This window comes from Columba livia, chromosome 2 (genome assembly GCF_036013475.1).
Source record: "Columba livia isolate bColLiv1 breed racing homer chromosome 2, bColLiv1.pat.W.v2, whole genome shotgun sequence".
Taxonomy (NCBI): Eukaryota; Metazoa; Chordata; class Aves; order Columbiformes; family Columbidae; genus Columba; species Columba livia.
Genome location: NC_088603.1, coordinates 113,188,237 through 113,213,722, shown reverse-complemented (window position 1 = coordinate 113,213,722; position 25,486 = coordinate 113,188,237). Strand labels below are relative to the sequence as shown.

At 36.7% G+C, this 25,486-nt stretch overlaps 1 protein-coding gene across 5 annotated transcripts in view; it reads right to left on the bottom strand.

The window, feature by feature from the left end:
• Positions 1–3,624: 3,624 nt before the first annotated feature.
• Positions 3,625–25,486, bottom strand: part of RBBP8 (RB binding protein 8, endonuclease) — a 46,525-nt gene continuing 24,663 nt past the window's right edge. For all 5 annotated transcript variants that reach the window (XM_021287034.2, XM_065053314.1, XM_065053313.1 and 2 more), the window contains 13 exons: positions 21,986–22,155; positions 20,431–20,532; positions 19,268–19,365; positions 18,501–18,628; positions 16,685–17,567; positions 16,471–16,597; positions 15,259–15,356; positions 14,334–14,448; positions 13,240–13,407; positions 12,569–12,638; positions 11,499–11,595; positions 6,871–7,012; positions 3,625–4,218 (listed from right to left, as the gene is read on the bottom strand). In XM_021287034.2, the coding sequence (XP_021142709.2) occupies positions 4,121–4,218; positions 6,871–7,012; positions 11,499–11,595; positions 12,569–12,638; positions 13,240–13,407; positions 14,334–14,448; positions 15,259–15,356; positions 16,471–16,597; positions 16,685–17,567; positions 18,501–18,628; positions 19,268–19,365; positions 20,431–20,532; positions 21,986–22,155 (2,296 nt within the window). In that variant the 3' untranslated portion in view covers positions 3,625–4,120. The remainder of the gene's footprint in view (positions 4,219–6,870; positions 7,013–11,498; positions 11,596–12,568; positions 12,639–13,239; positions 13,408–14,333; positions 14,449–15,258; positions 15,357–16,470; positions 16,598–16,684; positions 17,568–18,500; positions 18,629–19,267; positions 19,366–20,430; positions 20,533–21,985; positions 22,156–25,486) is intronic.

Below are 25,486 nucleotides of genomic sequence, written 5' to 3'. Positions count from 1 at the left end.
GGCCATGCAGGAACCGCAGCTTCTGTGGACATTTTAACAACCATCTGCCTGATTTCTGTGCTCCCAGCAGCCCAAGAAACGGTTTATGACCCAAGGTTTGCTTTTCAGGCTGAGACCTGTTTGCAGACTGAGGCCTTGAGTCTTGTGTTCAGTTTTGTGGCTCTCACTATGGGAAAGACATTGAGGTGCTGGAGAGTTCGGAGAAGGGCAGTGAAGCTGGTTGAGGGGGCCTGGAACACAAGTCTGATGAGGAGCGGCTGAGGGAGCTGGGGCTGTTCAGCCTGAAGAAAAGGAGGCTGAGGGGAGACCTGATTGCTGTCTACAACTGCCTGAAAGGAGGTTGTAGCATGGAGGGGGTTGGGCTCTTCTCCCAAGTAGCATGTGATAGGGCAAGAGGAAATGGCCTCGAGTTGTGCCAGGGGAGGTGTAGATTGGATATTAGGAAAAACTTACTGATGGAAAGGGTTGTCATGCATTGGAACAGGCTGCCCAGGGAAGCAGTGGAGTCACCATCCCTGGAAGGGTTTAAAAGATATGTAGATGAGGTTCTTAGGGACACAGTTTAATGATAGAGGTAGGTTATGGTTGCACTCGATGAGGGCCTTTTCCAACCAAAATGATTCTATGATAAGGCTCTGGATGTGCTAAAACCATCAACTTGCCATCTTCATGTTTTTGGGAATGGCACTAAGCCACTGACTTGAAGGCTGTACCATCACTGGGGCTGTGCCCATGTCTTAACATCACAGAATCAGTAAGAATACAGGGACGTCATTGTGCCCTAGTACTCCAGAAGAAGCTCTGCTGGAATTCCTGAGAGTTACCTTGGATCGGAGTTCAGAAAAGCTGGCTTTCACAAACCACTTCAGTCCACTCCAACAAGGGTTGTTTCTGATGAGGTCAAATGGATGGGTTTGTAGATATTACTGTCTCTTTAGGACCTGTTACTATGACAGATTCTTATAAACAGAAGTCAGATGAGGTTGCCATACAAACATGTTGTTGTCAAATTCTCCCAGTCACAGCCAATGTGGTAGCAATATATATCAACATATTCCTTAAAGAAGACGCACAAATCCTAGCATTAATTACCCTAAGTATTCCCTTATTTCATATAATGAGAAGTCTTTAAGAAGTTGGCTCACTAAAGAGGAAAGGGTAGTCTTATATTGTTTTAAATGTAAAAGCAGTTCCTTACTGTCCTCTAGTGGAGCAGAACTCTCCTCACGGACACCGCTTTTTTAAAAAAAGTGTGTATTGCTGAAATATTATGTTGTACGTTGTTCACTCTTATGTATAAAAAATATCTGCAAATTGTCATTTGTATGTATCAGTTGAAATACTATTGAACTTTGAAGTAGAAGTTAGTAGCAAATGGCAGAGTTTAAACAAATGACACGTTATAAACAAGCTTTGCAACTATAGATCTGTGGATACAGGATAGATGTAATGCATTTAGTGACAACTCTCAAGCTATCCCTAGGTTGGCAGATGCACACCAAAAGATGGGGTGTGTCACATTTTGAAGAGGAAACTGTATCTCAGGTAGTAAGATTCTCTAGTAAATATATTGTAGAGTTTGCCAGTATCAAACATGAACAAACATGAAGTATGGCCACACTGAGGGACACCTACAAAGAGAAATCTCCCCCAGGATACTCTCCCAGCTTCCTACAAGTCAGACTTCAGAAGCTACTGAGGCAGTGGCAGTATCTTGAACACACCCTTGATGACTTCTTCCCACCTTATGTTCTTGTTAAGCTGCCCAGACTTTCTGTGCCCATAACATCCTGCAGGAGCTCCACAGCATAATCCAAGGTCCAAGTGGGTTAAGTAGGAAGCTGCTCCTTTCTGCTTGTAACTAAATCTGCTGCATGATGCCTCTTAGTGAGAAACTCATCCTGTTTACCACTTCCACACTTCAAGACTTCATTGGTGCCTATTGTGCCCCTTCTTCTGTGTCTACCTTCTGCTTTGCAAATTCTTCCCTTTACTGTATTCTAGTTCTGCTTGCACAGTGAGTAATTTAACCAACTTGCTACTTTGCCCTCCCCACTTTCTGCAAAGAGGCTGACTGAAATGCATCCTACTAGCAGAAATCCACAGGAATTTCCTCTTGCTGTGGTGATTTTATGTACCTTTAAACGGGCATAATCTATCAAAGAGCTTTTCCTTTTATACCATGACAAGTTGGTTCTACTACAAGCTGTCAGATGAACCACGTTTTGACACCTTCAAAGAGTCTAGAAAACCATCAGAATGACTTGCCTTTAAGTAGAATTGACTTTTTGCATTTTATCTATCCCTAGGTCTGAAAGTCTTGTTCATTATACTCTGATGAATTAGCCCACTGTTTCCAACACTTTATAAAAATTCAAACTGCAGCTCCACTGACCTCCTTGGAGTCTTTTTCAAAATTTGCTAGCAGAATTGTCACTTTGTACTCCTTGACCATCAAATCTGCTTTAAGTGACAAGTTCCACACTAGTGTGGTCGTTAGCAGTTTCTTCCCTCACTTTGGGATGCCTGGGAGGAGGCTCCAGTCCCGGCCACTTGCCAGCGCTCATTGCACTGACCTTTTCTGCCATTTCAGTTTATAACAGCTTTGCCCACCCACCCACATTTATTGTCAGCATGTGTTAGTAGATATGTGAATGACTAAAGTTTTGCATTGTTATTTGCCTTTCTGCCTTTGCCATTCCCTATGACATGCTACGGCAAATTAATCAAGCAGGCACGTAGGGTGTGGACAGTCCTTGGTGACATACCTTCTGTCTTTCTGCAAGTCCTGTGATTCCAGCTTAAGAGGATTTTGAGTTACTTAGTGTTACACTTCATCAAGTTTTTTTAGTTTTCTTTTTGGGCATACGCCATAACCTCTCCCCTAGTAGAGCTTACTGCCACTCCTATGTAACTGCACATGGAATTAAATGGTCCTATCCACAAAGTTTTAAAATACATACCTCTTTATACACACACACATATATAAAACATAAGAATAGAAAGTGCAGGTGTTTTATATATAGATATATAAAACCCAAAGTATCTGTATTTTCTATTGTTTTATTTTGGTTTAAGGCATTTAAAGAATTGCTTGTTGTATGATCTCTTTTTATAGCGAAATCTCACAGGTTGAACCTAATTCTGAATGTACACTGCTTGAATATTTTGTTTACTTCTAGAATGCAATTTTATTCTGAAGTATCTTATAGTGATCTTTGGCTTGCCTACCTATGTAAAAGCATTACTTTGCTGCTGTGAAACCAGATGTTGTTACTCTCCAAGCACAAATATGGAACTAACTATATCCCCTGCCACAAAAAATTAATTTAAAATACCTTTGGAGAATCCTTCATAATCTAGTGACAGTAACGGTCCTCATCTAGAAGAACTGAGCATAACTGTAATCCAAATTTAGAAATAACAATGCTTATCTCCTTATCAATAAGCAAGACACAGTAGCTGAGTACAAATAGATTAAAATTAAAAAAAAAATAAAATAAAATTGGATATTCTAATTTAAACATTAAGGAAAACATGGTGCTATACCTTTAGCACTGAAATTTAAGAAAGACACTTGGACTACATGGTTTTTATACCTCCAAACTATTAACAGTAGATGCCTTTCATATTTAATACAGCTTTATTACAAGTGGATACAACTTTATTGCCAATAGAGAAAGGCTATATAAAAAAAATCCAGTGCAAAATAAAAGCACCCTACAAAATCTGCATTTCTGTTCTCATTGACAGGCATTTAGATCTTGCAAGAACAACCGTGATTTCAGTGACTTCAAAGCAGTTACTCACTGACACAAAGTTTAGACAGGATTTGCTGGAATTTTAACTGTTGACTTCAAAGAAAAGAAATGGGAGACTCATTGTCTGAGAGATGCAAAATGAATACAAAATGTATTAACACAATATGAAATGAACATACATGAAATAGTTGTTTCCTGGTGCATCAGATTTTCAAATTAACTTTATAAAATTTACATATTTAGTGAAATGATTTATAATCGGGGAAAACACAGTTCTTTATTTCAAGTTTATATTAACTATAAATATCTAAAGACAGGAAAGATACTCTTCAGGTTGGTGTGCCTTACTTCCCCCTCCTTTATGTCTTCTGCTCTTTGCCTTTTGGTGAAAACATTACGGCATAAGGCTGCCGTCTTTTTGGACGTTGACAGGGAGCAAGATCTTCTTTGATATATCCTTAAAAGAATAAGAACAAATCTGAGGTAAGAAATACAATCTAAAAACATGTGTATAACTTCAGTTTCATTTTTTTGCTTACCTTCAAGAAATAACCCTTATTTTTTTTCTTTTTTTTTTTGTAGTACCTGGTTCTCACTTGACAAGAGGTGAGAGATCCCAGGGTGCAGTATCATGAATGAAAATACTGAGCTGCTTTCTAGTAAATGACTGCATAGTAATGCAATACAGACAGATAATACTGAGGAGAACAAAAACTATGAATTGTTCATCTATTCAAAAGAAAATTGCATTTTTCATTGTCCTTTCTACAGATTTTATGTAAGAGTAACAAAATATGTAAGTACTGCAAATTCAGTTGAATAATAAAAATAACTTTAAAAAATATATTTCCTAGTCATACAGATGAAACTTAAGGCACATGTGCTTTGTGGGTCTAAATAGTACCTCTCTTTGTTTTGAGGGCATTCTCATTCACTAAAGACTTGTACATCTGGAAGAAGTCAAACATGAACCTACAGATCAAATACACCTTGAAAGCTCTCTGATAGAAAAGCGTACAGAAAATTTCTCTAACATGTTTAACTTAGCGAACACTGAGAGTAAGCAGACATTTTATGCAAATCAGTTACAGCATCTGGCTTTTGTCAAATCCTTACTGTTTATCAGCACTAACATCCGCTGACGTGAGAGGAGTAGATTCCTACTTCATAGCTGGAAAATGCTTTCTATGCAACTCAGTTATTTAAAAACCCACAACTGGTTCAAGATACCAGTAAGCAGAAAATACATCCTTTGTACCCCACTACTTCTGAGTGACAGCTGCAATGGCTGATGATGGGAACTCCCTCTGGTGTTTTGGTGTTCTTGCTGCGCTCTTATATAATATGGTTTTTTAACAAGAAAGGGATGATCTAAAGTCTGCCTCTGATGTGCTGTTGAGGACAATTAACAACTGAACACTAGCAGAACAAGCAGATAGCTAAGAAGTTAATTTTAACAAAATTGCAAGCAGATTCCAAACGGTTACTAACAGACAATCTCACAAACAGGATGTCTTAATTGCCTGAAGTTATAAATGGACATGCCTAGTTGAGGTCAGCTTTCATGTCGATTGGAACAGGTAAAAGGTGACCAGGTTGGAAGAGGAAGGACTATGATTTGTTCATCTTGAAAGATAACGATCAAGAACCAAAGGCAGCTCTAGAGTGATGAGAGCTCTCTCATTACTTACAGTAAAGGAGGAATGGATTAGCGCCAGCCAAACCCTAATGGGATATACAAGAGAGGAAAGAGATTACCCCCAAAGAAAGCAGTGATTCAGCAGCATTCCTGAGGTGTAGGCTAGCTGGACCAAGGGATTCCCTTTCCCTTATGTGATATCACAGACAAACTGATCGGAGGAGAAACCAAACAAACCATAAAGCCCCAAACCAAGCAAACGAAAAACACAAACAAGAAGCCACCACCACAACAAACCAGGAAACATTTATTTTCCTGAAGACTGAAGGCTAATGAAGCCTGAGGCAGTTCAGCCCTAAGCCTGAGGAAGCTTAACAGCCTGCAAGTTCAGTATCCAGGTTTAACCTCTTGCGGTAAATATTTAAAAAGGGGGAACTTGATTAGGGCTTCAAGAAGAAATTAGACATTTGAACCCCACAACAGCCAGGGGGAGGCTTAAAGTTCTGAACATCAAGTTTGAAATGCACATATTCCTTGGAAATACAACTTGAAATTTAAGCAAACTCAACTCAGTACATCTTGATTAAGTAGCACAATGTGCTCTACAAAAGGTATGCAAGTCCCTAAAAATCAAGGCACTCTGTTCTGAAAGATTAAGGATGATACAGTAACACTATCACATAAAAATACACATATATCTCTGAATACATTTTGCAATGCCTGAAACTGTTAGGAGAACAGATAAAAATAAGATTAATGTTTCACAACTAGTAACATATACACTAATAAAGACATAAGTAATTCAAAAAGAGTTCATATAGGGCTTTTTACCTCCGTTTCATCATTTCTGAAGAAATGTACATATAGTACAGTATAAACTCACCATGTTTTAATGTCATTAGTGAAAACTCATTGTTACACCAAGCTCCAAGATCTAGATAAACTATTTAGGGAAGAACAATATTCTGTGTGAACAGGAGTCAAAAAACAGCTTTTGACTGTCACTGACATCCAAGGCATATGTATTAAAAACTAATCACATCAATGTTTCCATTATCATATGATATTATGGAACACTAAAGATACAGACAAAGGAGATCAACACTGCCACCTGTGTCTCTCTCCTCAGTAAGTAAAATCTCTCAGCCTTTGCCCCAGAAAATGTCCCTGTTTTTGCTTTTGTTCAAAGATACGTTGGGTTTTAAGTTCTATGAACATTCCAATTTTTTAACCCCTTTTATCTAGGCTCTGAGGAAGTTTCCTTATATTTCTTAGGAGCTGCTTAAAAAATATAGTAGTTATTCAAAATAATGGTTTCCAATATGAAGTTCAACAAGATTGGGTGAGAAAGGCTGCTTTATGAACCAGAGATAATTTCAAGGGACTATTTTAGAGAAAAAAAACCAAAACCAACAAAACCAAAACCCAAACAGCTTTAAGAAGTCCTTTGTAAGCCTTTTTTGCACAAACCTCTTTCGACACAAGTTTGGGTAGAAGGAAATCCAACCTCCCAGAAATTTTCAGGTGTATTTGGAGGAATGTAGCGAAATCTGTGTCTTGAACAGGAAGCTAGTTTCTTTTCTCTCTCTTCTTCTGGAATGTCTGCATAATACTGGATGTTAGGAAGAAAAATATTCCAAGTTAAGAAATTCATACATATAGAGCAATTGCTTTACACAATGACATCAGTTAATCACTGTTTGTTAACACTTATCTAAAAATAATGGTGAAGACAGCCACGAGTAGAGATTTGTTATCCAAGTGACAAATATCTGGCTGTTATCCTAAAAGTTTACAAAATTTACAGATGTAGTATAACCTTATAGTGGTAAGCTTGTTAGCTCTATATCTTTTAACATATCACTGGTACAAGGTTTAGGCACATGTTTAATTACTTATGTCATCGGTTTTACTGACTGATCTTAAAAAGCTACATAGAACAAATGTTCAAATAGATGGGAATTCTCTAATAAACTTAAGTTTCAGCTCACATCTACAAATAAAATACAAACATGAAAACAGACACTAAAAATCTACACTGCTAAATTATTTCCAGTGTCTAAACCTGCAGTATTAACAGCAAACTTAAGTCAAAATGCTTCCTGCTTTAGTACTCCCAAATTAAGAGTGCATAAAGAGCTTGTTTAACTAGCTAACACTGGGATACCAGAAACTACCTGCTAGTGGGGCATTCTCTAGAGTAGGGGTGTCAAACTCATTTTCACTGGGGATCACATCAGCCTAAGAGTAGTTACATTTACACTGTCCTAAAATTACATTTGGCCCTTTGAAGGCAACTGCAAGGCTGATGTGGCCCCCCATGAAAATGAGTTTGATACCCCTGGTCTAGACTATGCAGTAAATTGGCTAGCTACTCTTTTATCCCTGTCAGCTGTGTTGGGGGCTGCACTGAGAAAAACATCTAGACTGTCCAAACTTCTTTGCTGGGTGTTTCCATGAGCAGCACCACAGAAAAACAGTGGGGTTGTAAAGTTTTCTACTGTTTTAGTTTGTGATTCTAGTTAGCATCTCCTAAAAATAGCAATTTGGCACTGAGATATCATAGAGTATCAAAATATTTTCAAAGCTGAAGGCACTGTTTGATTCAAGTGACTAGCCAACAGGCACAGTATGGATTGCAAAAGAAACCTGGCCCTCATAAAAGTGGTAAAACAATTATGCTGAAATGATAGTGTTATTATTCCAAAAGGCAAACAAGTTTAAAACCTCATTCAGCCAGCTGGAAAGTGATCTAGAGTCTGAAATAGGACAGGAACAGAACACTTCCGTCAACAGAAATTACCTCCTGTCTCCATCTACTGGTAGTATTTCAGAAAACCTACTTATTTGGAATAGTAAAGTACACTAGTAAATTCATTAAATATAAAACAGGCATAAAAATCCTCCTCCCCAAAAATCACAAGATATAAATACTGATGATTATGTAGACAGAAGAGTAATCAGAGCTCTGAAAATGTCAGTGACAAAACTGCCTCAACTAGGAATAGCAGACTTGTTACATCTTGTCATTCTTTATTTTGTGGGAACTCCAGCTCTGCCTGAAATCGAGGTACATTCTCTTCACCCTCCCCCCGATCAATTCAGGTGTCTTGCTGTTCTACAAAGTGTGACACCAGAACATATTCTGCTCTTGGAGCCCTTACTAGTACAGGAATCTGTACTAACATGTGGGTCTTCTGGTCAAGAACAGAGATTGAGATTGTTAGCAGGTTGTCCCCAAAATTTCAGAATACTCGTCTGTCTCCTACAAAGCCCTGGTTCATAGAGTAAAGTGCCAGTTCCACAGAAAATATACAGGAATGCTTATGAAGTCCCAGTAAAAGGTTCTTCAAAATATATCGTGCACTAGGCCCGGGTTACTCCCACAATCTTGACAGCAGAACCCTTGCAGTCACTGAATTTGGCGACAGTTTGAAAACGTTTGCTACTGTCTTATACAACGTTACATTAAACAGGAAAAAAGCCCGTGGCCAGGACCAGAAACAAGTGGGTATCAGTAGCTCAGGGACTGAGTCAGATAGAGTTGGGTCACTGTTACACAGCTGGACTTCAGAGACTCATCTGGAAAAATGACTGTGACACTCAGTTAAAGATCTAAAAGACTAATGAGAGGAGTGTGTAATTATCATCTAGTACACATCCATTTTCACTGGTAAAAGTCAAGAATTTATATAGTGTTAAGTCAACAGAATTAATTGTAAGAATTCTACAGTATCTTTGTAAACCAAACAGATTAATAGACAAATTTTATCTAAGGATAGTGAGCAGTGTGCCCTATGTGTGTCCTTTAAACAGCCTGGAATTTTAGAAATCAGCCTACTAAAAATTTGCAGTGTGCCACATTTTTTTAACTAAAATGTTTAAGATTGGTGTGGAACATTAATGGACCAAACAATGAAAAAACACAGTATAGTTTTGTTGGAACAGAAAATCAAATGACAAATCAATGATCAAGCTATGTATGTATTAAAAATGAACTAGGAAGTAACTTTTTAAAAATTTTATTTTGGTCTGTTTAGAAATCGACTGAAATTTACAAAAATGAGTGCTATATGTCCACTAAATAGCTAAAACAACTCTCACTTGTCTTCTAGATTGATCTCACTATCCACAGCATTTTCAACCCTCAGAAAACATTCAAGCTACACTTTTCAATGTGTGAAAAGATATGCAAGAAACTCATCCTGCGATATCTTCAGTGTAAAATAATTGTTTACAGAACTCTGCAATTTGCAGTCTCAAAAAGAAACTCATTAGTTTAGCACAAAGTTACTTACAGAGTGATTTCTGTAACTTAAACATATATAAAAACACCTGACTGATTCTTCTACTTATATAAGCTAGTCTTAATAACTACACTAACAAACATTACTTTCACAAGCTACCAGTAACTCCTATGTACGACCTTTCTCCAATTGCATCACAGTCATAAGAAACCAAAACAAGCCATCTTATCAAACGTTCTACACTGTAAAGTGAATTAGATGCTTCCATGATATTCCAAGATACGGACTTGGAAGATAAGGACTTTGATATGAGTTTGCTGTAGCACGTGCAAAAGTTCAATCTCTCACATTTGCTCAAATTGTCAGGTAACTCTCCCCACTCTCATACTGCCCCCAGCATATGGCCAGAAACAATTGTTTGGTTTCTACCCACTCCCTATAGATTTCCTTAGACTTTGGAGACTTCTCAAACCTGTATGACTAATAAGTAAGCCAAGACTTTTTTAAAGCATCATTTATGCTTTCCCTAATACTCCCCTTTTCCACAGACATTTCATTCAAAGCTGGTTTTATTATGGTGCAGTGACACAGCCAAGCATTCCACACATGCTTATCTTTAATAGTGTACATAAAAAACCCAACAACAACCAATGAAAAAAAACCAAATAAACAAAACCCCACACCCAAACCAAACTTTTCTGAAGTTTAATGTAAAACCTAATATTGTAAAATACAAGTTGTAAATGTTTCCAAACACCATAGTTACCACCCCCCAGAACATCATCTTAACTTTCAAACCCTTTAAATCAAACATATTTTTGAAAATGGTATGTTTGTCTGTAAAACCTAATTATAGGTATTTAGTAAGTTTTACCCAAGTTATCTTTTCATGAATGTGTTTTTGTTAAGAATATACTCTAATAAATTTATTCAGCTAAGTAAATGTAACTTAACTATACAGTGAATAGCAGGGGAATCTATGAAAAATGTTGGTTCTATATAGGTGTGGAAAATAAGTGAAAAGATTTCAGAGAATTCATCATTATTCAGTCATCAATCCACACTTCGGGCAAGTCATAATGTATTAGATCACTGCCTAATTAACTCCAGCCTGAAAGTCTACTAATGACCAAATGAAACATGTCCTTATTAAAGATGTAATTACTACAGTATTTTATCTCTATACCAAGTATCTGAAAGCAGTTTAGTAATTTGAAAGGGAGGAAAAAATGTGTGACATAAACCCCACAATTTCACATTTTTAAACCTGCTGATGTGAACATTTTTGCATGCATTTGCACATATACACATTGGCACCTATGCTGGTGTGATTACCTGGAAGTGCAGGCACTCGAGAAAACAAGAAGAAGAAAAAACAAAAACAAAAACCACACACAAAACCCCTAAACAAACAAACGCAACACCACAAATCAAGATATATGTATATATAGGTACAACAGGACAAGAAACTTACTTATTCCACTAGCTGTAAATTTCAGTAAAGCTTTTGAGCTAAAGTTTAGAAACTTGTAACCATTTTTTTGACAAGCTAATGTATTTTTTATTAACTAAAATCTTACTGGAGCCATGATGTGAGAAGTTTCCATCCTCATATATACAGACCAAAAAAAAAAAATCAAGACTTTCTAAGTTATATGCGGTTCCTGTAGTTAAAAACAAACCAACCAACCCAAAACATGGTAAAAACAGCTTTGGTAAACATTTCCTTCTCTACTACTGTAGGTGCTGATGATGATACAACCGGATTCATGATTTCATAGTATTTCAGCACTTAGATATTAGCAGAGTTAGAAGAATGGAAGACTGACCAAATTTTAAAGCATTACTTACTATTTCACATTCCTTACAAGTGTGGCCAAGCAATTTTCTCCTTTCTTCTTTTTTTCGAATAACCTCAATGTGAGGAAAATCTAACACAGTATTCTTTCTGAAAAACGAAAACGTTTTTACATGATAGCACAGTTATTTCTCCTGCATGTCTCGAAATGTTTGGTTTTTATAACACGACGAAGGAGAGTCTCGGGAAAAGAAAAAATACCAGAAAATGCCTGCAAAACCCAGTCATACTGCATTTCACAGCTGGGCTATTTTTGTAACTACAACACTTCCAGTTTTTTAAAATGTAATATGATCTTTTACATAACCAGAGATGTGCCTCCTTATGATGGCTTTCATAGTGTGAAAGCAGTAACTAGATAAAAAATACTCAAATATAGATCTTCTGTAGAATCTTTATTTTGTCCAAGACACAGTTGTGCTTGCACTGATTTCTGCAAGAGGAATGTATGTTAGGGTTCAAGAACAGAAGGAATATTTACAACTTACCTGCTCACAAAACACTCAACAAGTTTTCATCTACAAAGATAACATATGCTGAGGTAAAAAACCCCCAAGATAACAACTATTTAACTGAAGGGCTTAGTATCATTATGAAATGAAGATTCAGACTACCAATGATGATTATACAGAAAAGCAATAGATGAAGCACTAAGAGGTACATTTGTTAAACATTACTCATTTATTGCCTAGAGGAAGGAGCAAAAATGCCAGAGAAGGAAAGGTTTTTATTAGTACAAGCAGCCCATAGGCTCTTTGCTCATAAACTCATGCATGACCACATGCCTACCAGAAACAACATGGGTTACAAAATATTGCATTCAATACAATTATAAAAAGCAGAAGAAGCGATCCCTTCTCTACAGCAAATCTGATAGAAAGGCATCTCAGTATGTATATTTCTTTTCTCATTAGCCCAGCTTTTATCTAATTCACTAGATATTTTACCTGTGCATCTTCAGCTGCTAGTATGTTATGCACAAACACATTTATTTTATGGTAGAACAAGTTCCCTATAGGATATAAAGAGTCTTAAAATGCCTATGCAGAACAAACTAAATTACCTTTCATCGCTTTTGAAATAGGGCTCCACAAAAGCTTTCTGCTTGGCTTTATCTTGTTTATCCTCATGTTCTGTAAATATACATGCAAAACAAAAAAATACATATCATAAAGGTTAACAGACTGCCTGGAGAAATGTCTGTATAATTACTGCTCGGCTATTAAGAAATCAAAAAATGCCACGTACATTCAGCCTGAGACAACAGATTGAAACAGATACTAAAAGTAATATAGAACTGACTGAACCACTGATTGAAAAGCACTACTGGTGTAGAAGGAAAACAGCAGCGAGACATATTTAAAAAGGTAAGCAGAATAGGTCCTTAAAATACAAAATACTGTAAAATATTTGATAGAACCTAGGATAAGAAAAAAACAAATAATCTGCAGCCAAAATCTGGTGTTTCCTGTAAGAGACACTTTACTGTACAGTTCCTATGCCATGTTCCATTATACCACCCATATTTCTGTGGTGGCTACATAAATGAACTCCCAAAATAATTTTCATATTGGTTTATGTTATGTCCTCACAATGAATAAATTTTCCCATTAATTTACGAAAAATGAACTCATGGTTTATTTGGCATATTTGCTCCTAAAGAACAGAGCCTGATGTCAAATCAACTTTTGTTGTTTAATCAGGCTAATAAAGACAAAACAAATTATATCCCACTCCTTAGTTTCTTGCTTGCTGCTGTTATTCCTTTATCCTGCTCTTCATCATGAAGGGTTTCTTTTTCATCATGTGCAACACCATCTTCTTGTAGGCAGGATTCATAATCTTCATAGCTTGTTCGATCAAACATATCTGTTAAGGTATCATTCATTTTTTTTTCTTCTCCTATTATAAAAAGCATAATGAACATCCAAATCAGTCTCTCGACAATTTAAGTCAATAAAACATATTTAATCTGTATTGAAAGAACTAACATTTATTTCCTGCTCCAGTATTGCTTAGCTCAACATCAGCAACACATTTATTCTTTCTGCAGTTTCTCTGGCGATCTTTTAAATGTGGACAATGCTCATTTATTTTTCATAAAGACAGCTTGATACAATTTCTAAAATTTTATTAATTGCAAATCACTTAGGTATAGCTTTAACCTTATACTGGATACATGAAATTTTTGTTCTTGTAATTATGGAGTTATCCACACAGAAAGAAATACTTTCTGTGGGTAGGAGATAAACTAAGGAAATGTGATCAAGTTGTAACGGCTTAAAAAAACAAAACACACCATTCAAAATCACTGCCCTGCAGTCATGATTCACCACATACCATAAATTTAATGTAAAATAAACACACTTGGATTTATTTTAAATATACTAGTTCTAGTTATATGCCATTAAAAATTAAATTAGCCTCCCCACAGAAAGTCTAATATGACAAATAGCAAACTTGCAAAGCTGTTTGTTGTAAGAGTGCTTGTTGCAGGTGAGATCAGAACTGTTATACGGTTAAGTATTTAAGCACTGTAAAAGCATAGCAACTGGCTCTATCTCAGCATGACTCCTATCAAATAAGTTAAAAAACCAAAACCAAACAACATAAAACCAAAACCAAACAACTACTGATTCTACTAGGAAACAGAGTGATCTCTGTAACCTGCAAAAATATATCAGTGCTGTTCTACTGTGAGAAGAAAAAATGCCCTTCACTCTTTCTTTCTCCAAAAAACACCACAAAAAACAAAAAAAACCCAAAACAAAACAAAAACAAAAAACAAACAAACAAACAAAAAACACAAAGGAAAAAAAAAGTCTTACTTGGACTGCTTTCCTGGTTTTGCTCTTGATTCTGCATTTTCAACAGCACACTTTCACTAACGTATGTATAATCCATATCAACAACTTCCCCTCCGACTTTTGACTGAGTACCACCCTAAATAAAAAAAGCAAACATGACAATTGCACTCAGAAGAAACTTGTGTGGTTGGTGTTGCTATTGTATATCTGAAATGCTTTCACAACAGTTACTGGCATCTTTTTGGACACTTTGTGTGATGTTTTTCTGCAGCAATACCTGCATGATAAAGATGTAAAATCTAGGTAAGAGAATAACATGTTTTGAAAGTCAAATGTGAAACATTTATCTGGCAGATTACTTTAACCTCATAGGCAAGAAAGGCCTTGAAAGTTTTCATGTTAAATTCTACAAAGATAAAAAAATAATGAAACATACAGAAATTAAAAACCAGTGAAATTAATACATTTTAAGACAGCCTTTTAGTAAGACAAAACAAACAGACTTCAGCAAAATTCTTAGAGATCCTAATAACCAACCTGCACTCAACTCAAAGCTAGATAATAGTCACTTTCTGCATATTTGCTATTACTTAACATGAAGAGAGATCACCATGAACATTTTCACAAGAAAAATAACGTGATTAAGGGTTTTCTTTGATTTTTCTTTTTTGTCTTAACAGAAACCTCAAACCACCCCCCAAATGCATCAGTTTCACACTGAGTAGCCACCCGGATAAGTTTATCAAATACAACTAGATAGTGGGAATTTTTTAGGATAGCTGTGGTGTACTATGCATAAACAAATATATCTGGAGTGCAAACAAATACAAAATGAGCTGAATTTAGATTGGTTAGAAAGTGGTTTTGGTCTGCTCAGAATAAAGTTCATAATACTGCATTTTTATGCTTTTTTCAATATCACAGAACAGGCAGATTTGTTACATACCTTTGTATCAATCACAGTAATGTCCATTTTGTACTGTGAAAGGTCAGCTCCTGGGTCTATGCTCCACTGAAGGTTTTCTAAAGGTTTATCTTTCAGGTCTGGATGTCAGGAATATGACAAGAAAGACAAATAATCAGAATCCACTTCTGGCAACAGCATTCTATGGCGTCTAAATAAAAAGTTCGCTTTCCTTTTATCAATCCATCTTTGGGCTTAGGGATTGCTTTTTCTCAAACAACAAAGAGGCTCATTTGGTGTGAATCATATTTTGTCAGAAGAGTTAGAAATAGAACTTTAAGTTTTTTGTCATATTCAGGGAGCATACCACACCTTTGTGTTTGTATGAGGTATCTAATACATAGACTAGAATAGCCATAAAACACTCTGGCAGGTAGAATCTCTGTACTGTGTAAATCAAGTAGTATTAATACTGGATGTAAGACATTAGAACAATAAGAATACGAAAGTCAGTTCTTAGAATACAGAAGAGTAAAAAAGTGTGTTTGGTCATTGTTCCAGAGGTGGCTCTTGATTTACCTGTGAACTAGAAGTTTAGATTCTAAGCTACATGGCCACAGCAACTGCTGACACTTTTTTTTTTTAATTCATAATGCAAGTATTTCTAAATAAAGTATGCATTGTAACAACTCAGCTAAGGAGTACAGAAGCAGTGATTCTACAACCTCAATTCGAAAAATAAGTTTTGAGACTGGGACCACTTAACAAGAAAGAAGATACAACTTCTAGGAAGACTATTGGCAGCATCTGCTCATTATCACTAAAGGTACAAATTTATTTAAGAGATCATCAGGAATCGTGAAAAATATTAACAAAATGGTTTATCTTTACACGTAAGTACAGTTTTCAGACATTTGATATCGACAGTTTAAACTTCCTGAGATGATATTTCAGTATTCATATGCTGCAGTAAACAAGAAAGCTGAATAAACGAGTAAGAACAAGATTCCCAGCCTGTCAAGTTTACAGTTGAATGCCAACAATATATTTATAATATAGTGGCAAAAGAACAACAGGAAGATGCAGATGTAAAATGTGGAGGTGATCTTGAGAAGACTTGAACAGAATAAGACTAAGAAGCAGAAAAGAGAAAGTTATTAAAGTGGGATAGAAGATGATATGAAAAATTCTGTTCAACCATAGCACAGGCTGGTGGGGCAAGGGACAATAAAAGGAACATTTTCATCAAGTTACCTTGTTCATTTTGCAGTACTTTATTTTTTGATAGTCTACAAGGGTTTGGTTGAAGTACAGACGCAGGTTCAGACTCTCCATGTCCTGTCCTTGTTTTCTTTCTATTTGGTACATGGCCACTGGCAACCTAACAACATATTGCAATTTTACTATTTCCTAAAATTTAAATATAATATTTCAAAGGAGAAGGAAAAAAAAAGACAGAAAAGCATACCTTCACATCTTCAAAAAGTTGCTCTGTCTCTGCAGAATTTAACAGTGGTGCAATTTTGAAGGGAGGAACTTCTTCTTTCATTTGGATCTGCATCTTCTTATCTGGGAATGGTTTTCCCAGCATTGCCTCTTGTACATAGGATTCCTCTTGTAAATCTCTGCCAAACAAACAGCTCTCATTGTTGGCATTTTGAACAGATGATGAACCTTCAGGAACGGGTTTCCCTAGCTGTGAAAAAATGTCATGCAGAGTCACCTGTTTCAGTTTGTTTTTACAGGTCTCCTCATTTGCTTGTTTTTTCTCTTGACAACGAACTCCAGAGAAGCGATCAGAGAGATCCAAGGGCTTATCAACTGTGTGTTCCCCATTCATATGTGGAACGTCTGATTGAAAGGGCACAGAGTTCTCTTTGTTGAAGGATGTCTTTTCACAGCGAACTGCATGTTCATCTTCAGCTTTCTTTCTCTTAGCACACCGGCTTTCTAACTGCCGCTGGTGTACGAGAAGGAAATCGCTCTTGATCGCCTCATTTTTAGCTGCACAAGTGTTTCCAACACAGGTTACAGCCTCATTATTCTTCTTCACAACCATTTGCCTGTTGATAGAGGCCTGGCTGATAACTGAGTTGATTTCAGTTCCAAGATTCAGTGGTGCAACAAAAGCAACATCTTCAGATTTTGATCTACTTTTATGAGGTCTGGAACTGGAAGGATTGTTGAAGAGGTTGGTTTTGAGATTAGGCTTCAATCCTGAATCTAAAATACAAGGCGTATGGCTTGTACTTGAGTTGTTCTTCATACTGCTAGAAGCTCCAAAAACAGGAGAAGCTACCTGAGAATCCCAGTCAACATGTGGCGGAGTGTTCTGAGATGGATCTGAAAGACTAAACACAATGAGAGAGATTTTTCTGGTGTACACAGCGGGCTGGGAGGAGAGCAAGGGATATAGAAAAATTACAAGTTTCCTATGAGTGATTTGCTTTAGAGCCGTTAGAGCTGCTAGTGTTAACTCAAAACTGGAGGAAAAATAAAAGGGATTTTTTTTTTTCTAGGAGTAAGTACTGTTGCACTTACAGCTGTAAAAGGCCACAAACCAGACTTATTCTTCATTTTAGTATGGTGTGAAACTCTGCCCCACATGCCACTGAGAACCAAGGACAGAATGAAGCTTTTCTAGGCATCTCTCCTACCAAAGGACTCCCTACCTTTTAATGTGAAATGGAAGAAAGTGAGAATGGTTGTGATAGCAATCTATCTAGATTCTTGCATAGATCTTATAATCACAATAACTTCTGCAAGTGAAGGAAAAATGTGCAAGCTTCTTTCAGGTACTCCGTTTTTCACTTGTCATCAATAAAACACACATTTAAGCAAAAAAATAGAGGCTAAAAAAAAATCAGTTAAGACTACAACATCCTGATGAGAGTGGGAATGGCTACAGTCAACCACTAGGTCATCTAGTCAGCAGAAAAGTTTTATGATAATTTTTCTACTCCAGCTCCAGGCCTCCTTATCCCCAGGTTTAGGGGCCTCAGAAGATACCTTGCAATAACAAGAAGTAAGTGAGGGAGGGACTGAGTATGTAGAAATCTCAAATCAAAAGTTTGATAATGAAGTCAAAGTCCACAGTTTTACATTTTATCAGTTCCTCTGCTTCTAATGTTATTTACTTGCAAGAAGCACATATAATATGAAAATATTTATTTCCATGTCTGTACCTTTAAAGCAAGCTGCTGTAAGGTTTTAAATTCTACTAAAACTAGAACTTCATATAAGCCTGATTAAAACAATATTATTATAACAAAGTGGAAACACACCCTAAATTGTTGTCATCATTTCTTGATTCAGAAGCTGGATGTTTTCTTGAGTCTTCAGACTGCGTGCTCTCTGGGGCCTGGCTCATAACAGTATTAGTTCGGGGAGGACTTAGTACACTCTGGGACTCCTTGCAAGTGGTGAAGAAAAATGAAGAAAGGAAGTGTGAGAAGCTATGAAGATTAAAAATTAGAAATATGATAGGTTTGCACATAAATATTCTGAAGTCCCATTCAAATTGAAATATTTAAAACTGAAAACAAATAAAGATTAAAAAGGAGATAAAATTTTGATCAACAGCTTTAAAGAAATCTTGTGGAAATGAAAAAAATAAATCATAATTCAAATGCAGACACACATACAAATAGTCTGCATACTATCACTTTCACTGTAGTTACCAAGCAAAAGTGTTAAACAATCTCACCTGAGTCACCAAACAATATTTTTTAGTGTCTTAGACATGATTGCTGCACAATGGGAGTCTGGCAGACCCAAGTGTTTAGTCCAATGTCTTAGTCAAACTTGAAAGTTGTACACACAAGTAGGAACTGTGCCTCTGCCCTCCTCCCCAACCCCCAGACAGGTCAGCACAGTTATATCTCTTCTTGCTAAAGTAATTCTGTAATGAGTAAGCAAAAGCAAGCCAAAGAGAGGTTATTGCAACTTGGAATACTTCTGCAGAATTTTAATGTAAAAGAGAAACATACTGTTTTCAGAAACAACTGGCACAAAAAACTGACTATGCAAGATATCTGGGAATACTACTTACAGATTCCTCTTGAACAGCAAGTCCAATTGTTTCTGCCACGACTGCAGCCAAGTTAAAAGATGGCTTTGGCACAGGATAGCCTCCCATCCTTAGTTTATCTATACGAGTAGAAAGAAGTTCACAGTAAGTTACATACACATTATAATATCTTAATCAACTCATGCAGATGGTACAAGCACAGAACTAAAAAGATCACAAATTAAAATCATAAATAGTTTGACCTGTGTCAGATAAAAGTCTTATCTGGAAGTGCTAAGTGGAGAAGGAAGGCAGAAGAGGGATTTCTGATGAGAGCAAACTGCTGTCTCATTACAGAAAAATAGTCTTCCAATTTGAAACAGCTCCCCAAAACTAAAATACAAAGACAAGCCAATGTAAAAATTGCTTTTCAAACTCCCAGTCCAGGGCATGAAAAATCTGAGAAAAGCACACAGAACAGTGAAAAAGTATATTTATAGTAAGACGCATATTTCCTAGAGTACACTTACAATTATCCTCCTTATATTTTTATTAGAAAAGCAACAGATGAGTTTCCCTTCTTTCAGTGGTTTAACATTACTCAGTTTATTAAACTGGGGCAAGGTAATGTGATGGGAAAGTAAAAGAACTACAACCAACACAACCCTGACATCCACGAACAATTTCAAAATGCCAATTCTCAGCCATTTATAGTTAAATATTTCACAGAGAAAAAATCAGGGTGACAGAAAGTTCTTATCAAGGAAGTGTTTACGCAGAAAGACTTGTACCAATTCACAACCACAAAAAAAGAGGAATAATTAACAATTGCCTTTCTAAATGTTACATATTGATGTCAGACAGTAAGTGCAATTCTCAGAATGCTTTATCTCCCATACAGCTGGAAAATCAGACGTAAGACACTTGGATAAGCCTTATATTTTAAGACATCTGCAGAAAGTGCTGCATTGAGCTTCTTTTTATTTCTTGACTCTAAGCCCTGATGCTATGATACATGATCGAGGGGCATACAGACAGGCATCACCAGACAGGCATTTCAGCAGCAATTCTGTGATTAAACATAATATCCTTTTTCTGGCACCTTTGTGTAGAGATGAACCCTCACCTGTTGAGGAACCCTCCATTTTACAATATTTTTGCCTTTTTTCGAATGGAATTAGAACTAAATCAATCAATACACTTACTTGGTACAGGGGACAGTTGTGGATCACAGGTGTCTGCCACTAGTATCTCTTCTCCATGGTGACTGTTCACTTGTGTGGAATACAGTGGAATTTTTCCAAACTCTAGGAGAAAATGTAGAAACATTCTCAAACAGTGAAATTAGGTGTCCTGTTATGATAATTTTGTGTAAATACAGACCATGATCCTGATTTTAAAAGCACTTGAGTGTGAATTTTGATATGTCATTAGATCCAGTAATCTAAATACATCTGATTATTTTTATTCTGAGATATCACTATGACAAATTAGTCACAAATATTTCATATTGATCCTCTATCTCATAAACATGAGCCCAGCCAGTCATCCATTAAACAGCGACGTGTAATTACATCACTTTCTATACGGACCACATATAAAGTATTTATTCAATCTATATTTCACTTGTTAATATAGGGCAACAAAACTATTACACAGTAAACCATTAAGTGGAATAACTTTCTGCATCAGCTAAGGTAATGTAAAGGTAAAAACCCTGAGACTTGAGTCACGGCTAATTTAGTGCCATGTAGTTCTTTCTATCTAGACACCAACAGCTTTTCATAGCCATTAACTGTGATAGGTATTTACACCATTTCTCACATATTTAACTTTGGTTTTATTTAGTAGTTCATTTTTTTATATATAAAGATGGAGAGAAGTAGGTATGTTCAGAAAGGAGAAACTATTCACAGCATTAAAATTACATACACAAAATAAAGGGCTTGAATAACCACCCTACTCTCTTCACCCCACAGTTGTGCTATTTTCATTATTGGAAAGAAGCTTTTACTCAAGACTTTTATTTAGATGTAATGGCATAGTATTTAAAATACCTTTTTTATTCGACAAGGTAAATTAACATATTAAGAGCACTTCGACAGTTTATCATATTTCCTGTGTATCACTAAAGTACAAGCCCAAAGTCCCTTGTTTCACGAAAATATTTGTTATAGTTAAAATACATTAGAACTATTTCTATGACATTACAGACTGAAGTTTGGAAACCAAGTGTGCACAATACTTCTGGACTTAGACACAGAACAAACCCTCACAGTGTATCAGTACTAGAAAAAGAAGGATCATGCAGCTGTTAGAATTAGAAATGTATCAGTTTCAGTATTACTTTAATTGCAGAATTGCTGAATGGGGCACAACATTTCTTTCACTCTCCACTAGGTGGTGACATAGCCGTAGGCACAATTCAAACCCAAACAGATTTTTTATTACGTTTGGAGTTACAGCACAGATATGGGTTGGAAAACTGTTATATTTGCATGTGTATGTGGCTGAAGATAAGTGGGAGGCTGAGATAAGCTTTGAGCTGATATAAGAGTTACTGCTAAAGACATTTTTCCCCAACTCATGTATTATGGCATAATGGAATAATGGCATAATGGAATTATGGAAACGAGCCAAACAAACAAAAAAACACACAAGGTTTTTTTTCCACTCTTTGCAATCAAATTTATCTATTATCTTTTTATTTAGCATTCAAAAATATATTTTCAAATTAATTAAAAAATACAATACTCTTACCATTGTTGCTTTCCACAAGTTCCAAATCTGACTGTGTATGTTCTGTGTATCGGATATGCCTGTTCTCTTTTTTTCTTCTCATACGATTAACCAGAGAAAATGAAGAAGTCAGAACTGGAGAATCTGGAATGACTCCTTCTTTTAACTCCACTGCTTGTTGCTTTTGCTCCCTGAAGACCAAATTAGGTGGTCAAATAAAACCTCAAGTCAGCAAGATTTTATTTTTTTATTTCAGTAAGCAGGACACAATAATATGGTTCAAGAAAGCAACAATTTAGAAAATACAGCCATCTTAATAACACCGCAGTGTAAAAAAAGTAGTACTAGAACACAGTTTTTAGACACAACTAGCAACAAATTCACTGTTACTCCATCAAGCCTAAAACCAGCACACAACTCTGGTTCTTCACATTTGAAGTCACTGTTTAGCTACTGCACTATGGAAGACTTTCTCCCTGGAAGAAACCAGGGACTATAGAGTTTCTAGCTTGTCCTCTGAAGCATGTGCTACTGGAACGAAAGAAAGCTGAAATGGATGGACTAGTGTCTCCCTCCCTGTTTGGAAGGCCCTGCATACCCCGAGAACTGTTGTAAATACAAAACAAAAGCTTTTGGAAATGGTAATCAGCTTTTTAAATGGTAATGAACTGCACTACATTAAAAACAATCCCTCTCCAGACCATTGTATGATACCTCTTATTCACCCCACAAAGGTCTTCAGAGAGGTATGTAAAAAGCAATGAAAACCATGTAAAACAAGTAACGTAAACCACAAGTTATGAAGCTTCTTTTCTCTCACTGTCAGCTCTAACAGCACGTTGCAGAACCAGTATATAAAAATTAGTATAACAAGTAACTATGTCTTTTCTCTCCAAAAACTCTATCTAGACATAGTAAGGAAGTAACAACAAAAAAACCATTAATTTCTGTTCCTTTAACTTAAAAAGAGTTTATTTAGTACTTAATAAGGGCATTGCTACCTGTCATATGGTGCTGGTAGTGAGAAATGGAGGACACAGTAAAAGAAAAACACAAGGAAATCTAACTCATCCTGCTTGGTCATCTTTCTGCAGTAGCACTTTTCCTTATGACTCTCAAGAGAAAACATGGGCCAAAAAATCATTTCCTAACTATGAAGGGAAGGATGTTAAGGTTTTGATGCAAGGGAAGAAGATGAAATATGGATATATTTTTGCTTGCATTGAAATGAACCACAAGATCTCATATAAAATAAGTTAAGGGGAAACTGTAGAAAGCTGCCTGGCTTGAGACAAAAAGCATTTCTGCAGGTAGGCTTTTTACTATGACTAACTTTGAAGACTTAATGACAAACATGGACGCACTGATGCTCTGAAGTCTGGACGAATCCTATTGTACGATTCTGTAATTCCTCTTTTCTAGCACATTTATGAAGAAAGCACCATAACTGGAAAACTGTATCACCTACTTGGATCATCTTAAGAAACAAACCAAAATAAACAGCAAACCAATAAATTAATCCAGTTACTTTGCAAACTGAAGTTAGCTGTTAGAATTCTCTTCACATTTTCTAGCACACGTGGCCTTGTATGACAAATTAGCCTACTATAAATGTATCTTTCTGTACCTTACTTTTGTGCAAGCCAACAGGCAGTTCCTACATACCACTACAAAAAATTATCAAGTTAAGAAACTGCCAAATATACATCATAAATGTAGAATACGTGATTTCAGAATCTTGGAAACATTTATCTGAGGCCCCAGGAAAGGCTTTTGCAGAAATTTCCTTGCTGTTTCTGTTCACAGATAATGAAACCCTAATCCGATAAAGGATCGGATAATACAACTCTTCTATAATTTAATTGATTTCAATTTTATAAAGGATATTTAGACTTCTTTTCCTAGAATACTAAACTTTGGTAACAAAATACAGAAGATTGCAAAAATCTGATTTCTTATGATGCACCAGAAACAATTTGGTACCTTGCACCTAGGTGATTATGTTATATTGATCTAAGCTGTTTGTTCTAAATAAAGTTACATGACTATAGCTCAATGCAGTAGCTCTACTACAAATAGCAGGACTATTCTTGTTAATTACTGTTTATCTACTCAGCTCTGCACCTATTTAAATAAGTTAGTTACTCTGCATGTTACATGGTGAAGTGCTACATTGGTCATTACCAGCTTTCCTACAGTGGCTGGAGATTTTTACTGGAAACTAAATTACAAGACTGGAGATCAAACTAAGACATCTGGATGGATCTGTCTGGTGTCAATTTTTTTTAATGTCACCTCTTAACTGCTGTGAAGCTGTACAGAACCATTATTAAAAAGCAATTACATAGTGGGAGGCATATAGAAATTTTTTACTACTTGGTATTAAAGAGGAGTACTCCTAGGGTCATGAAATATATTACTCTGAGAAGATTAAATGCATACAGAAAAAAGATTATCAAGGTGTAAATGATGAGAAACAAACCAAGAAATACAAAGGAATAGGACCACAGTAATTCTGAACTGAAATCTAAGTTGTTTCACTTCTCTACCCAAGTTATCCAAGTTACTTTCTGACAAAGACAAGAAAACATTACAAGCAGAAAATATATCAAGGCCACACATCCTCCCCACACAGTATGCAGCTTGTTCAGAGAGTCAAAACTGAGGTAAGTTTCAGATGACACCAGATCACAGCTATACAATTTGGCAAACATGATGCCCATCTACAAGATGGGACAGAAGGAGGATCCAGGGAGTTACAGGCCTGTCCGTCTGATTTCAGTGCTGAGGAAGGCCATGGAGCAGATCATCCTGAGTGACATCACATGGCACATACAAGAAAACCAAGTGAAGAGGCCCAGTCAACATGGGTTTATGAAAGGCAGGTCCTGCTTGACCAACTTTATCTCCTTCTATGACAAGGTAAGCCAACCAGTAGATGAGGAAAAGGCTGTGGATGCTGTGTATTTGGACTTCAGTAAAGCCTTTGACACTGCATCCCACAGCATTCTCCCAGAGAAGTTGGCAGCTCATGGCCTGGATGGGTGCACTCTGCGATGGATAAAGAACTGGCTGGAGGGCTGGGCCTAAAGAGTTGTGTTGAATGGAGCCAAGTCCAGTTGGTGGCCAGTCACGAGTGGTGTTCCCCAGGGCTCAGTATTGGGGCCAGTTCTGTTTAATCTCTTTATCAGTGATCTGGATGAGGGGATTGAGTGCACCCTCAGTAAGTTTGCAGATGACACCAAATTGGGTGGGAATGTTGATCTGCTGGAGAGTAGGATGGCCATACAGAGGGATCCGGTCTGACTGGATTGTTGGACTGAGGCGAACTGTATGAGGCTCAACAAGGTCAAGTGTTGTGGCCCAAGAGCAGGACCTAGCAACCTCAGGCAGTGCTACAGGCTTGTGGAAGAGTGGCTGTAAAGCTGCCTGGCAGAGAGGGATCTGGGAGTGTTGATTGACAGCTGGCTGAATATGAGCTAGCAGTGTGCCCAGGTGGCCAAAAAGGCCAACAGCATCCTG